This window comes from Petromyzon marinus, chromosome 19, assembly GCF_048934315.1.
Source record: "Petromyzon marinus isolate PM22_M1 ecotype Great Lakes invasive population chromosome 19, UKy_Petmar_22M1.pri1.0, whole genome shotgun sequence".
In the NCBI taxonomy this organism is placed as follows: domain Eukaryota; kingdom Metazoa; phylum Chordata; class Hyperoartia; order Petromyzontiformes; family Petromyzontidae; genus Petromyzon; species Petromyzon marinus.
This window is the reverse complement of record NC_133685.1, coordinates 6,698,691-6,715,615: the sequence shown is the minus strand read 5'-3', so window position 1 is coordinate 6,715,615 and position 16,925 is coordinate 6,698,691. Positions and strand designations below refer to the sequence as shown.

At 49.3% G+C, this 16,925-nt stretch overlaps 1 protein-coding gene across 2 annotated transcripts in view; it reads right to left on the bottom strand.

The window, feature by feature from the left end:
• The window catches only part of PEX1 (peroxisomal biogenesis factor 1), a 59,838-nt gene extending 48,234 nt beyond the window's left edge, over positions 1–11,604 (bottom strand). Inside the window, exons 1-5 of one of the 2 annotated variants that reach the window (XM_032956852.2) lie at positions 11,398–11,604; positions 8,664–8,807; positions 3,733–3,816; positions 1,474–1,588; positions 167–942 (exon numbers count right to left, since the gene is read on the bottom strand). In XM_032956852.2, coding sequence (XP_032812743.1) covers positions 167–942; positions 1,474–1,588; positions 3,733–3,816; positions 8,664–8,807; positions 11,398–11,499 — 1,221 coding nt within the window. In that variant the 5' untranslated portion in view covers positions 11,500–11,604. The remainder of the gene's footprint in view (positions 1–166; positions 943–1,473; positions 1,589–3,732; positions 3,817–8,663; positions 8,808–11,397) is intronic. The other variant, XM_032956853.2, reaches the window with a different exon arrangement.
• Between the last annotated feature and the right edge of the window lie 5,321 nt (positions 11,605–16,925).

The following is a 16,925-nucleotide window of genomic DNA, read 5'->3' as shown; positions in this document are numbered from 1 at the left end:
ACCTTTCTGGTGCTTAGCACTATCATGTTTTTGTACTGTTTGTTGTTGTAACATTCTTACCCACCCCAACTAGACATCTGTGAAAAAAGAGCTTTATAGCTCATCGGATTCCTCCAGTATAAATATAAATAAATATTTAGATTCTGATCATATTTGCAATCTTTACCCATATCATTCCCGTGTGCAGCTGCGAGCGACTCCCGTGCTCGATCGCCCAATTCGAATCGCATCCTTCACAGTCGCCTGCTCGGTTGCCGGGCTGTATCACCGTGGCCCTGACGACGCACGGCACAGCACCGCGGTCCTCTCGCTCCTCCTCCTCCTCGCTCGGCGACTTTTTCCCGTCACCCTTTGACGCCGCGCTTCTCTTCTTCGCCTTCTCCTTTCGCTCTTTTGGCGAGGCAAGTCTGGATATTTCGGCGAACCACGTGGCCACGTTTCCCTCGCGCACCCAGGAGGGAAACACAAAGACCGCGTTGGGCGCCTGCGGTTGGCCGCGCCCGCCCCGAGTCGCCGGCGCTACCCTCGTGACCCGGTACACGCCGTCGAAGTCCGAAGGTCTCCACCGGGACACCGTTTTATCCTCGGCCACCGCCCCTGCGAGAGTCGACACGTCACCTCGCTGCCAGAGCGCACTCGTAAACCAGCTCCACATGGAGCTCCACAGATCCGGCTGGCTCCTTGCCGCCACGCCACCTCCTGCCTCCGTGTTGCTCTTGGAAGCCGAGTCCACGTGTGCGGAGCTCCTTCCCGACCGTGCTTCGTCGCTCCCCGCCGAAGTATCGTCGCGGACGTTCGCTGCCCCGCCGCCGACCCCGCCGGTGTTCGCGATCGCCGAGGTCCCCATGTCTTGCTCCGTCACATCGTGCCGATACTTGGGCTCCACCAGAAGCCTCGTGTCCACCTCCAGCCTCCCGTAGTTACTGAAGGGCATCAGTGACACTGCCGGACGCGGGGTGACAAAGCTGCACCTTCACAATTTACACTTCAAACCAAGATGGCGCAAAAATATATATCTGACGGTACTAGTCCGTTCTGCTATAGCGCCGCATGTTTTCATAACGCGAATTGGATATAACGTGATGAATGTATCAGGGAAGATATTTTTATAACGCGGATGCGAATTGGATGCAACGCGATTGAGTGAACAGAACTACGTCGTGCGAGTAGGGATAAGCGGTCGTACGGCTGCCTCGGCGTAGCATCGCACAAGGCATTGGGATGCTGCTGGATGCTTCTAGATGCTACCCACGCACCTCGGTCTTTGTTCAGCCCTGCGTACGTATCTCACGTGTTATTGCCGACTGTACTTTACCCTATAGCATATATTGTTTATTATAACGCGATTTTTCCACAACACGTGTTCTTTAGGAACGCAACTACCACGCGCGTCATAGAACAGTCTGCATGTGGAGATCCGTATCGCTAATTGTGCATGGTATAAAGTTAAACATTAATAATGATGGTACCAACCTACTCGGGTGTTAACCAGAACGGACTGATTGATCCACAGGGATAAAGTCATTCCGACGTAGACCACACGAACTTGATTGAGCAGCTGTTCCTCCAGCTGTGCCGCATGTAGTTCCTGTAAACACAAACCAAAGAGGCCTTCTCTTCCCCCATCACTGTCTCGCTCTCGCAGCAACGATCGTGCACATTCCGGGGGACAACATCTTCATCGATATGATCACCGCAGAGCAAACTTGGCACACGAATCTTCACGGCCAAAGTTGCAACTCATAATCGACTAGGGTGAGGGTAACGATCTGGCTAAAGGCGTTTCTACTGCATAACCCTACACCACAGATTAATTAAAAAACACGTGACAATTTCATTTGTGAGGCTATGTCGGGTGGTGGAGCGTTACATGACAACAAAAAATGGCCAAATCATTTAGTGGCCCAACCTATAATAGAAACCTGGCTGGACGGACTAACTATGGGGGTAAACTTGGTCTGGATAACTGGAATTTGCCGCAAATTGCAAATCAATACAACAAAATAGAAAAGCCGTGTATGTGTGTATGTATATATATCAAATTTTTCAACGTACGTAGCCAACTGTGCTAATCGTATCATCTTGCGCAGTGCGCGCGCGTTTCACTGCATCGACCACAAAAAGTACCGTACTGTACGTGTCGCGTACTGCGTACAGCGCTGCACTGTAGTTGCGTCCGTAGGACGGTTGGAGGGGGCGGTAGTTCGCCCTACACACACCGCCCCCTCCCTCCCGAGCGCTCATCTCCCGTCCATAACCGCAACACCTCCGTGCAGCCTCGAGAAATGAAGGTCAACAACCCTTCGGGGCCAGTGCAGGTAATGCCTCCACCACCACGCGCCGCCATTTCCCGTCGCCGTGCCGCTCTCCCGCTGCAGAGAGTCGACAGCGGGGGGTCAACCCCGGAGAGCCGACCACGGAGAGTCGACAGCGGGGGGTCAACCGCAAAAAGCCGACCACGGAGAGCCGACCGCGGAGAGCCGACCACGTTCCATCAGCGCCCCACGGGGACGCACGGCCGGCAACCTCGTCTCGTCTCGAGCGAAAAGCAGAGGTGGCATCTCTCAGCAAAGGGTAGAGAAGAGTGTAGAAAACAGAGGAGGCTGTGGAGTGTAGAATGTGGAGTGTAGAGGGGAGTGTGGAGAGTAGAGTGTGGAGAGTAGAGGCTGTGGGGATTAGTGGAGAGTGCGGAGAGTAGAAGACAGTGTGGAGAGTAGGATGGTTCTGTTCCGATGTTGCCTGTTCCTCCATAATAATCACTCTGAAGTTGTTGTTCCTGCTCAGTGCTGATTTCACCACATATGTCTCTTGCAAACTAGCAGGGTAACTGGCCAAACAGGAATGTCCACGCAACAAGTAAATACCGAAAAGAATGCTGGTGTTTTCGAATGTGATTCTAGTATAGATCGACAGCAAGACAACAACAAGCGGCGTCGCGACGTCGAGCAGGTGGCAGTGCCGTGCACAAAGCGGAATCGCGGGCGGCCATCTGCTCTACGGACAGAGTTCTTCGAGTCTAAAGGAGGAGTCACTGGAAGTGTCCAAGGCTCAACGAGCCAACAAAGGTGAAGTTAAGCCAACACGGTCGTCCATCACACTGTGCGGTCTAAAGAGGAAACGCAACGGAGCAACTTTTTGTAAATTGTTGCAAATTCAGCTGCATCACCAAAGCATCTGTTAAAGGTGGAATTAGTAACAGAAACGTCCCATTCTGGGACAGACAGGAGCCCCGTTATTGCAGTATAGTAATTAATGCCGGGGCATCTCGGACCGCTTTCCACACAATATAAGTGGCGACATACATCACGTCTGAACACATTGTAAAAGGGGCAGCCGTCCCTATGAGGCCTGAAATCGGACATTCATCTGCCAGTAGGGGGAGGGGCAAGGATGGCTACGTGGCAGCAGATGCGGACACGATGCACTGAATGGAAAATTAAAAACTCTGCGGTGTGCGGAGACTGTGGTCACCCAGAACAGAACCGCGGAACGTACAACGACTCAACGCCCAATTCACCAACACCAAGCGGGAGGCATCGCCACACCGATGAACTGGGAAGCTACTCCTGACGCAATCAGCTGGATCATTAAAGCACCTCAATGTAGAATCACAGCCGTTGCTCGACGTCAACATCAGCCACGCGAAGAAGTGAGTGTTTGTAAAAAAAAAACACTTCATTGCATTGCATTATGTGCATTTCAAATCGATTTGTAAATTTAAACTTCACTTACCAAGATTTCCCAATCGTCCAAGGTTAAAGGCTCCAGTAAAACCTGCTGGCAGGAGGGGACGTCTCTGAGCACTGTCAGCAGTACCTGGGAAGACACCGGGAAACGTAAATCAACACCATGTCAGCGATTTGCGAGTGCATTGAGGCATTGGTGATCGTCTCGCGTTTAACAGCCCTGTGCCAATGGTGCAAAGTCCACATTGCTATGGCAGGGGCGCCTATTATCTATAGGATGACCACTGTTGATTTCCCCACAAAGTGGAACTCATTTTAACGACCCCGTGGGATTGATGGGCCGAGTCAACGCCGCAACGAGGGTTTGAACAAACAACCTTCCCACGCGCTCTGCCGCTGAGCCACGCAGAAAAAGCAACGCAAAACCAAGACGGGTGACAATATACACATGCACTGTAACGCACGTCGAGTCTCCATAAACGATAGTGAGTATATTTTGCGAACATAAACTCAACTTGACCAAGTGGGAATTGTGGGGTCACGTGGTGTAAACTGTGCTTAAAGTGCACGTCTTGTAAACACGAGGCATTCCCAACTGTGTCCTAGGTCGTTTAAATCTGTCAGTGACGAGAAGACGCATCACATAAATGCAGGCTGGAAACAAATATACACACAAAGGGTGTGCAGCACTGCACGTACAGCTCCGTCTTTGTTTCACCGTTGCCTCTTGTTGAGGTGGCCACGTTTTCTCAACTCTTCCAGTCGGTGGCCTAAACGGTGGGAAAATGGCCACACATCCAGCTCTTTTGAGCTGGTGGTCTTGATAAGGCTATTGTACTGCGATGTTGAACGTGTCTGTGCGTGCGTTGTTAAATTTATGCATCCCAGATTATGAACTCTCTCGTCTTATCTTTACTCAACACTGGGAATTAAATATTAAGTAAGAGCGTGCATGGTTCTTTCACACAATTTCAACACCACAGCACTAATAAAGAATTAAAGCTTTCGTGACTGCATAAAATTACTCATTGGTTTTCTCGGGAAAGTCATGTATGTAGAAATACAATAAAATTATATTAAAACAAAAAACAATCACGACGTTTCGATCACAACGCAAGCGATCTTCATCAGGTGTCAAGAACAAATCACGGAGGTAAATACAACAAGAAGATGTGAGACGAGAATTCAACAAACCTAAAAAAAATTACGTGAAGCACAACCAGTCAGGCAAACAACACAGTTAGACACTTCCTGGCAGACCACGAATTTCAGAAGAGTGTTAAATTTCGTGTTCAACCTCTGGATTGCACATACCAGCATAGACAGAGTGAACAAATACGAGGTACAAAGTCAGCAGAAATACATATACAGGCCCACCAAGAGTCAAGGAGGGAGGAAAGACGGACACAGACGGACCCACACAGATGTGACAGAGGAAAAAGAGGAGGGAGTTGAGGGAAGGATATATATCGGAGGGAGATAGAGGGAAGAAGAAACCGAGAGTAACATTGCGGACAGGGGCGGAAAAGAGGGTGAAAGAGTGTGTAACGGCGAGGAAAGCGAGAAAGCAAAACGGAACGAGGACAGCGAAGGAAAGTGACAAACAGCAGGAGGGAAGATTAGGGACAGCAAGAGAGATTCAGACGGGAAAGGGAGAGGTGGAAATGAGGAGCGCGAGGGTGAAAGGTGAGAGAGAGAAACAGGGAGAGAGATGGGGGGCGGAAAGTGGGTTAGATATAGTGCAGGGAGGAGAGGAATATACAGGAAGGGAGAGGTAGAAGAGGGACAGAGGAATCGAGAAACAGATAGAAACAGAGAGAAAGTGAGATATCGAACTTTGCAGTCACACCTAAACACATACCAGTTAATGATATAATTGCCCAAGTAGACGTTGCTCTCAGGGGCCTGGGTCACATCGCTGCAGACGTAGCTAGATCTGAAATCGCTGCAACCCTCAAAAACGCTAAGATGCCAGCTAGCAACCTCAGCAAAGATGAGCGTTTTGAATTATATAAATAAAAAAGAGGGATGATATTGTAGTCCTCTCAGCTGACAAGGGCAATGCTACTGTCATCATGGATAAAATAGAATACAACAACAACAAAATTAAAGAATTACTCGACGATGGTAGTTATACAAAAATAAAAAGAGATCCCACCAACAGCCTCGTCACACAAACCAACAAAATAATTTCTGATTCAACCGCATTAATTGATCAATCTAAACAGTTTTCGTTGAAACCTTCTGCTGCCAGGCCACCAAGATTATACGGCTTACCAAAAATACATAAAGTAGATACACCCCTTCGTCCCATCGTCTCTACTATCAACTCCCCCACCCACAAACTGGCTCGTTTTTTGTCTGAAATCCTGCGTCCTTTCACTGGAAAGACCACCTCTGCGGTACAAAATTCTACTCACCTGGTATCGACAATCAAGGGTATTTCCCTGTCCCCAGACGACCTGCTTGTCAGTTTTGATGTAGTTTCCTTATTCACCAAAGTTCCTGTACCTGACACCATCGCAATCATTGAAGACCCGGTTCATCAAGGACTAAACACTGAGGTACCCCCCCTGGTGAGACACTGTTTAACCAATACATACTTCACTTGGAATGGAACTTTCTACAAACAAACTGAGGGCACCCCAATGGGCTCCCCCCTATCTCCGGTTATAGCTAACATTTTCATGGAGAAATCTGAGACTGACGCCATCCAGACTGCCACTCTGCGCCCAACCTTATGGAAGAGGTACGTGGATGACACTTTTGTCATCTGGCCACATGGCCGGCCTGCTCTAGACCAATTCTTCGACCACATCAATTCCATACACCCAGCCATCAGATTTACCATGGAAGTCGAAAAAGATGGCAAGCTACCTTTTTTGGATGTCCTAATTAAAAAGAGACCTGATGGTTCAATGAGCCACTCTGTCTACAGGAAGCTACCCATACGGATGCTTATCTGAAACCGGATTCCCACCACCATCCATCACAGAAGAATTCTCTCATCAAGACTCTGTATCATAGAGCCCAATGCATATCCGACCAGGAACACATAGGCAGTGAACTCAAGCATGTACACCAAGCTCTTAAGGCTAATGGTTACTCCGACTATACAATCCGCAAAGCTATCACTCAAACCATGAAGAAGGACCCTCTTGAGGAGCCTTTCAAAACCATCACTTTACCCTACATTGCAGGGATCACAAAAAAGATCTCCAAAATCTTGAATAAACACAAGATCCAGGTCCGTTTCAACACATTACATAAAATCCGTGATCTGGTTCCGTCTGTAAAAGATGTGATTCCGGACATACAGTACCCTGGTGTCTACAAACTAAGTTGCCTCTGTGGTAGTAGTTACATTGGAGAAACCAAACGCCATGTCTCGGACCGCATTCGTGAACACAAAGCAGACCTTAAACACGGTAGGACCAACACCTCGGCCGTGGCAGATCATTGTTATAATTCAGTAGGCTCACATGACATTGACTTTTCCAAGACAGAGGTTCTTTGTAAGCCATCTGGCTACCACGAGAGATTCGTTCATGAGGCTATCCACATATACAAGCACAGAGACAATTTCAACCGAGAAGATGGATTCTGGCTTAGCAATCATTGGAAAGATTTGATAAACTATTTCAGGTCTTAATTGATTGTTCACGCTTACAGTGGCTTTCAGACAGCATACATTAATTTTTCATCTCCCCCCTCCTCTTTTCAAAACATAGATGGACTAGTCCTTCTAAATAAACTGCCAAATCGCTGTGCGTGGCGCTGACGTTTTTTTATAAATAAATAAATACACCGTTTATAAATACATAAATTTATGCAAACCAACGCACCTGATGACGACCGTTTGTGTTATGGTCGAAACGTCGTGAGAATTTTTATTGTTTTATATATATTTTATTATTTTATTGTTTCCCTTCAACGTGACTTTACCGAAAGAGCTAAGAATATGAATTACTGCAGTCACGAAAGCTTTAAATCAAAATATCGAGATGAAATTTAACCGCCTCTATGGAGAGGGATTCCACACCACCTTAAGATCATTCAACATACTCCGGGATAAGAAGGCTCAACTATTCGAGTCTCTCACCTTTTCTGAAGAGATGCCGCGACTCTAAGGTAATATACCAACCGCATTTACACTAGCCTCTGCTGTTGCAACTTCTATATGCTAATTCCTTTGTCAAGGCGCTTTGTTTCTTCTCACACAGCTTAAAGGGCGTGATCTCAGCGTGGCTTTCTCACTCCAGCGCTGTCCTCCAGACAGTCTCGTCCCTTCACCTGATGAAGGCCGCTTGTGTTGTGGCCGAAACGTCGTGAGAATATTATTGTGTTATTTTATTTTATCAATTTATTATTTTACTCTCATTCTACGTGACTTTACCGAAAGAACCAAAGAAGATGAATCCTTGCAGTCACGAAAGCTTTAAATCGAAATTTACTGCAGACTGTCTGTGAAACATAGCGCCTTCCTTCTTGATAGCGCAGCGCTATAAGAATGTCACGAATACCAAATGTACTCATTTATTACGATTATTTTTCTTATTGTAATTAAATTGCAGGCCAAAGAACGTAGCAACTTTGCACGTTTGAAATATAAACATGGCAGGAAAGCATTGTAGGTATAATCAAGAGCAGGGGAGTTGCGACGGCTGTGGTACAGGTGCCATCAAAATGAGGGCAAGTTACAGAGACATGCGTGGAGATGGCCACACGCGGTTGGTGGACTCGGGGGTGGGACCCACACACGTGGGGATGGCCACACGTGGTTGGTGGACTCGGGGGTGGTAGCCACAGGCATGAAGATGGCCACACACGGTTGGTAGACTCGGGGGTGGGACACCCACAGGCGTGATGGCGAGGCGGCGTGGCGTTGTTAGAAAGCGTTGGCCGGCCCAATGTCTTCATTCATCCCGGAGTCGACGATGTGTGCAAATGTTAGGATCTCAGGGCGAGAAGAGTTACCTCTTGACCGTCGCGTAGGTTCAGGTGGAAAGCCACGGTGGTACCAATTTCCACCATTTGGTCGTGCTGTGCAGCCAGGCCCTGGCACAGCCAGCCCAGGAAGGCCTCCTGTCCTGTGCCCCAGCTCATCACAACCACGTGGCCCTGCTCAAAGTACAGAATACAAAAAAAACACAAAACTGCACAATAAACAAATGCTTCGGCGAGTTCGATAAATTCCGTCCACAATGGACCATTGTCCAGCGGCAAACAGCAATCCACATAAAACAAATGTATCACATGTGTAAGGCACTCACCGAGAGGCAAACCCTATTAGTAAGTAAATAAACGCCCACAGGATCTGATTGCTTGTGAGTTCAAATAGCACACACAAGACTCTCACTGGTGAGCAATCACATGGGAAGATGACGCAGGCCGCTCAATCCGATTGGAAGGTGGAGAACCATTCAAAGCTGGTTGGTCATGAGGGTAATTTGATAGGCAACCATGTGACTCTCGGCTGCAGCCGTTGCGTCTACACTCAGCAAAGCCATCGATGTCATCAAGGCCTCATGCGCTTCACAAAACAATTAACGCATCATCCCTGCAGCCAACCACCCACGTCAACTCTGGTCTGCACTTAAATGCTGTTTTCCATCAAAAACCGGTGGTGACCACGTGCAAGAGCCAGGCCGACCCTCCACTTGCTCTCAAATGTAACAGATTTCTAAGAGACAAACTCCCCAGCATTGCCTGCACCATCGGGATGTCTCTTTCGGCTGTCATTCTTTTGACCTTCACTTTACACTCTCCTCTTACCTGTCACATACCAAGAGATTCTCAACAATGAACCTAATCTCCACAATTAAAACCTCTCCCGTGGACCTCTTACCTGCCAGCACTTTCAAGCATTGCTCTGATACATTTGCAATTCTGGTTTTTCATATTGCCAATTGCTCCTTCCAGTCCGGTGGTTACCGTCCATCACTTAAATCGGGCCAAGTGACACTCCTACTAAAGAAACCTTGGCTCCAACCCCGATGACCCTTCAAACTACCACCCCCACCCCCCCCCATCACTGACTCATCAACCATCTCCAAGCTTCTCGAGTGCCTCGCACTTGTCAAAATTAAAGATCACATCACTTAATCCACCAATATTTCCCTCCCCTTTCAAGTCCGCCTACCACCCAGCCCATTCTACCGAGAACTGCACTTGTCAAGTAAATTTGATAACGTTTTAGCTTTCATCGTTTCCTTTTTTCACAGTTACTCCAATCACCCTCGGAATATCTGCTGCCTTTGAAACTTGTGAAGCACAAAATGTTGATTGAACGGTGGTGGGAAAACCTGATTTTCGCATTCAGCCCCAGAGTCCTTCGGCAGCTCACGTCTTTATCTCACTCTTTCTCTCCGACAGGTCTCTTACGTCCAGGCTGGATGGTGTCCTCAAGCCAAGTCGTCACGTCCGCTGCAGCTGTCCCCCAGGGATAAGTCCCTGGGGTCCTCCATGTTTCTCCGTCTACATCTCCCCCAATCGGTCGCCTCATTTGACAGTCGCGGCATAAACACAATCGCACCCACGCCGATGACAATCGCGCTTCATGCTAACCTCCGATCAGGGCCCCCCCCACCTCAACCTTGCCAATTGTACCGACTGTGAGGGCGGGCACAAGCCGGCGTGAGTAGGTTAAACGTTGAGTTTTATAAGGGCACCACGGGGTGACCAGCCCCTCCCCACCCAGCCCCTCCCCACCCAGCCCCTCCCCACCCAGCCCCTCCCCACCCAGCCCCACCCCACCCAGCCCCACCCCACCCAGCCCCTCTCCACCCAGCCCCACCCCTCCCATTTTTGGATTCACGACGGACGGACGGACACAAGAATCCCCTGTGGGCTGCTGGTGTAACCAGGAGGTTCCTACCAGTATAAATCCGCATGTCTATACCGAGGCACCGCGGCGTCACGGTGCGCCAATGCTGGTGCTTCGTATATGGAGCGATTGGGCCAGTTAGCCCCCCACACTGTTACCCAGCTCCACAACAACAAGAGCCGCCACGGCGCCTAGTGCCAGGTGAGGTGCACGCCAATGTCGCGTGAAGTGTCGAAGGCTCGCTGAAAAGTCACCGGGGGACAGACCCAGGCGCTATGGGTTGACTGGCAGAGATGGCTGTGGCACCTACGTATGCATGTTGAACTTCTTTCGCACAGCACGTGCCAATTGTAGGTGCCAACGTGCGGCTCGCTGCTGTGAGCGTCGCTCCTCTTAGCCCTCCCCCGTGTGCTGTTGGGGGTGGTTGGAGGGCGAAGGCCTCTTAACCGCCCCAGTCTTCGGCCAAGTCCACTCAGCTTCACATCCTCCAGTACCGCCATCACTCCCATTTCTTTTCCAGCCCGCGTTCGTGCTCGTTTAGCCCCCTCCATGCACAACAATCGCAGTTCACCATTAAGTTTCGGTGAAGTCACCACGGCGCTTGTGCCAGGCCACGTGCACCTTGAGGCCACCACGTGAAGTGTCGAACGCGCCCGCTGGCAGGGAGGTCACGGGGCAGACCCAGCAGGTGCCACGGGTCGACTGAGATGACTGGCCGATGCACCACCTGTGCCCCCCTTACTGTGCTAACCACACACACACACGAGCTCCGCACACAAAGATCCCCCGTATAACCTTAACAGACTGTTGAGGCAAGTGCCGATAGGGCGCGCACACGCGCGTGCGCGCAGCACAACACACAGCCACAGGCAGCTGCGGGCGCACCTGCTGCAGGTGCAGGCTGTGCGCCAGGCAGGAGGGGACGCTCAGGAAGCTGTCCTTGCGCGGCGCCAGCCTCAGCGTGCACGCAGCAGCCGCTGCCGCCATCCTCGCCACACGCACGCGGCCCCCGGAATCTGCATCGACACGCGCGTGGCCCCGGAACCTGCATAGCCGCGTACGGGGCCCCCGGAATCTGCATCGACACGCACGGGGGGGGGGGGTCCCCGGAATCTGCATCGACACGCGCGCGGCCCCGAAACCTGCATAGCTGTGCACGGGGCCCCCTAAATCTGCATCGACACGCGCGTGGCCCCAAAACCTGCATCCCCACGCGCGGGCCCCGGAATCTGCATCGAGACGCGGGGGGGGGGGACGGAATCTGCATCGCCACGCGCCGTGGCCCCAGAATCTGCATTGCCACCCGCGGGGGCCCCAGAATCTGCATCGCCACGCGACGCGCCACAGACAAAGGTCCCCCGTGTAGCCTCGAACAGATTAAAGGGGCAAGTTGCTGCGAAGGACGGCACTGTGGGTGGCCAGCACCACGCCGGACCGCCTTTGTCTCCCCAGTAGTGATGTTTACTGCACATCGCCACACTCAAGTGTGCTTAGCGCAGCACGCTGACCACTTCGCCACCGCTCCGGGCACACGGCGACAGTTAAACATAAACAGCCGCAGCGATGGTGATGTTACCCCGGCGATTTTAACCAGGCTAGGTGCACCGTGATGCCGTCACTGGAAAGTGTTGGCGTGAGATCACGGGGCAGACGCGACAGAGTGTCACGGGTGAACTGCTGTGCCGAGTGGCTTTACTGAGATGACTGACGGTCTGGCAAGTCATCCGTCCCCGTGGCCCCCTGCACATTGCACCTCACTCACACTCGCCTCTGCGCAAACTCAGCGCTACGCCACTGGTGATGAGACATGCCGCTCGGACGACGTGGAAGTGCCACGTCCGCTGCCAAAACGGAGCTGGTCATAAGCGCACCACTCTCGCGTATGAAAACGCCTCCACTTCACAATTCCATCAATCATGGGGCGTTCGGGGTGTATTTTGATTCCATAAAATACCCGGGGCAGGTGCTTTGTTTTTGTGGGGCTGATGGTTAAAGCCCCGTCTCTTAGGAGTATGCTGCAGATTCAGCAGTAGAGTCATTAACTCGGCATAGTAAGCAGAACTTGTTGGGATCATCTACTGCACGGTTGACAAGTAGGGAGCCATCCCTTGACCGCACCTGTGCAGGAAATGGCCCTGACTCCTGGCAACGCAAATTACCTGGGCTTGTCGATTATCATGAAGGTGTTTTAATGATTACGAGCAGAGGTTCAGGGACCCCAAAATCGTGACGAACAACAATCCCAAAAGCCGTGGCCTATTGATGCCATTTTAGGTATTCACCATAACAATTAAGCAAAGATGTACTGTAGGTTTTGTTGAAATTCCCTACACCTTTGCTGTAGCAGTCGGAGAGAAGAATATGGCATCCGTGCAGGACCGTCCGGGTCTAAATCAACATTGGGGCTCCGCAATCCTCTCGTGCGCGTGCCTACCATGGCGATGTTGAATAATTCACAATATAACACACTTTTTGTTCCTGGGTACCGGTGCTAAGTGTTGTTTTTTAATTTCTTATACCTAAAAAGTATAGAAAATGGCTATTATTCCCCACAAATTTTGCTTTTGTGGCCAGGACTTTATGTGAACGAAAGACACAAATGCAAACGTTTTCTGATTGAAAATAGGTACATTTCAAAATATGACTGTCCTGGTCACAAAAGCAAAGTTTGTGGGGAATAATAGCCATTTTCTGTACTGTTTGAGGCATAAGCAAAAAGGAAATATCACTTACTACCCAGGAACAAAAAATGTTTTTTTGTGATACAGTGAATCCTTGCGAGGCACTTTCACGTACACTGAGGAGAGAGATGCCCCGGTAGTTGTTACAATCAACGTGGTCGCCCTTCTTTCCAAACTTGCAGAACCCATCCTGTGGACCAGAGAGTTCTAATGATGTCACATAGGCTAGCCTGAACACAATCACCACCCTCCTTCAGCAGTTCACTTGGGAGGTCATCTCTGGCCCAGTGCTTTAACTCGTCTCTGGCTCCCGATCGCCCTTCACTTCGTCAGATATCCGAGGGACTGCAGCCCCAGCAGGGTCGATCCCCACCTTGCCCCGTGATGTTTGTCTGAGCTGAGGGGTTTCCGCTCCCTCCAAGGCCTCACATAAAGGGTCACCAAACATGCAAACCTGTTCCTAGATCACCACGCTTTCCTTTAAGAGATGGTAATCGGCGCGGCACTATAACTTAGTCTTTCGACTTAATTAAAGATTGATTTGTGATCGTACACACAATAGAGCACAAACACACATCTTCAAAGTGGCTACATGTAGAATACCACTGGTCATCGTGTTGCTTTTGTTTCATGTGCATCCCTTCATCAATCGACTGCTGGATCAAGGCCCCTCCACATCTTATCATTTGACCAGCAACCAAGGCTTTCCGGAGAAGCCTGCAGCTGGCATTGGGATGTCGCTCGTTCTCTTCTGCTGGCTTCAATGCTTGAAAGTCCTATCCCCCTGTCGTCCCTGCTGTTGACTCCCTGCCTCTGTTGAAGTCCAGGCTCAAGTACTTTCATTTCCCTCTGCCTGTGAGCGACTACCGCTCTCTCTCTTCCATAGACGTGGATATCCATATTGGCAAGGAGACCCATCGAATCTTCTCCATACAAAGCTCCAGAATTTCTTTGTCACAGTCATACCCTCCCTTCGCTATGGGTTGCGAAACGTCGACACCTTTGAAGGAACAGCTGCGCTGGTTCGAAACATTCAGACTCGCCTGCCTACGGCGTCTTGAGATGCAATCGCATTAAAGACAAAAGGGAAAGTGATTTCCTGCTCAAATGAACATTGAATCAGTGTTCATCTGAGGCTGTGCTAGAAATTCAACATTCCTTTGACGGGGGCGAATTTATCCATAGGACAACCACTGTTGACTTGCCCACAAAGTGGTATATATTTTATCGACCTTGGGATGGATGATGCGCTGAGTCTACCCCCTACCAGGCTTTGAACTTGCAATCTTCTGATTGCGAGTCGCTCGCTCTACCGCTAAGCCGCATTGTCCTCGTGTTCCATTGATGCTAAACGAGTGGACAACATTTTAAATAAACTAAACCAACACGGAAACAAAACAGCACAAAATAAAATTTAATTTATTATTGCGCTGGAGCTGAGCGTGCCGCACGTGGGCTGTTGAGGGTTAAGGGGCCGGTGTGCGGGTGAATGAGATATGAATGAGAATCTCGAGCTGGACGGACGCATGGGTCCGGCTTACACTCCACGTGTCACGCCGCCACGATGCCAGGATATATCCCAGCACACGTGGATGTTGTCTTATGATGAAACCCATCGACTTCTTAAATCTGACCTTCCTCTTAGAGACCAGGCGAATTGTCCGAGCGTCATTCACAGAGATAAAGTCATCGGAGACCAGACTAGCCCCTTTCACGCGAGTGGACAGAAAGCGATCTAAACTAAAACTAAACTTTTATTTACCAGGTAAAGCCCACTGAGCTATTAGCTATTTTTCAGAAGCGATCTGGCCACAAAAACTAAGTGGCTTATGGCGTGGAAATCTATAGCAGCTAAATAATCTAAACGCATGCTTCTAGATGTGGAAGGAAAAAACAGGAGCCGGAGAAAAATCCACACGACCGCAGGGAGAACATGAAAACTCTAAATATACAGGCGTCAGAGTTGGGATAGAACCCACGACCTCCTGTATACCAGGCGAGGTAGTTAACATTTCGCCACCGTGGCGCCAACCTATATACATGTAGCATCTTAAACACGCGGAATGAGTTGTCACCTTTTGTTGAAAACACATTTACAGTATTAATTTTCAAGAAGCACTGAACATTTTTACAAAGTGAACGGCAAATGATAATCACAAGGATCGCATGCATTAAAGTGATGCGGCTAATCTCAATGTATTCACAGACGTCGCCTGGGTTTCGGTGGCCCATCAAAGCTGGATTTATTTAATACCCCACAATTTTTAGTTTTTTTTTTTATATCAAACATTAACAAACCATTCCGCTAAATTAACCGTTCGCAATTATTTTCGCCGTCAATTGTATTCCTTTCTGGGAGGAAGAGTTGCTTTTTTGTGGTGGGAGTATAAATATATTTTTAATCGCAAAACATGTTTCATTGCGCAACATTAAATTAAACCTTTTAAAGTACAAATTATTACGAAACATCAATAATGAACCGTTCTCTGTGGTTGTGTGTGCTGTGACTGGTTGCTTGTGGTTTGCGAGCGTTTGTGTGTGGTCGAAAGGCGTGGTGTGCAATTGATTGTTATTGCGTGTGGTTGTGTGTGGTTGCATGCGGTTGCGAACGATTTCGTGTGGTTGCATGTGGTGGTTCGTAATTACGTGTGATGGCATGTGGTTTATACATAGTTGCGTGTACTTGTAAGCAATTGCTTGTGATTGTGTGTGGTTACGTGTGGTTGTGAGCAATTTGTTGTGGTTGCATGTGGATGGCGCGTCATTGCTTGTGGTGATTGCGTGTAGTTGCATGAGATTGCGTGTGGTTGCATGCGATGGTGCGCAATTACTTGTGATTGCGTGTGGTTGCGTGTGCTGACATGTGGTTCATACGTAGTTGCGTGTGGTTGTTAGGGACTGCGTGTGGTTGCATGTGGATGGCGCGTCATTGCTTGTGGTGATTGCGTGGAGTTTCATGAGACAGACAATACATGATTTGGAAAGCTGGACTTGACTGGCGCTGAAAGGTAACGGAGTGATGTGCCTGAGCAGGAAGGTTTTGTATCCGTGCGATAGTACCTGCTGAAAGCGTGGCTCAAACAAACAAAAAAAAACACGATCACTGAATACAACAACAACAACAACAAATGGAAGGAAAACTGAAAAGTGCGCAAAAAAAAGTTAGCGGGATACATTGGCGTGTCAAAGACATTGAGGAAAACAGCGAGGAACGCATGGATGGAGAGACACGCAGATTAAAGGCACCGTCTAAGCCGCTTGGCAAGGGCACGTCGTTGCTAGAAGAGATGGCGATATGGGCCCGGTGGTCAAACACAAAAAAAAGTGGCGGGCAGGAACACAACGCGCACGAGAGGACGTCCACCGACGAGGCGGCGGGGGGGGATGGAGCAATGAGATCAGCTGTTGAACTTCCTTCGCACCGTACTCAGCCAACCGTGATACTCGGATGTGCGGGGGCAAGGACATCAAAATAAACACACAAATATCATGGGACCCTTTTTGCCGGTATCAAAGTAAGACGAATCATAATAATAGGTTCTCTCCTGTTCCTGATGACGACTGCTTGTATTGCGATCGAAACGTCGTGATATATTTAGTCACTTAATTTTTTTATTTTTTTTATTATTTCTATCTACGTGACTTTACCGAAAGGGCCATAGAATATGAATTACTGCAGTCACGAAAGTTTTAAGTAAAAAAAGAAGAATAGGTTTTTTTTCCCTTTCTGGA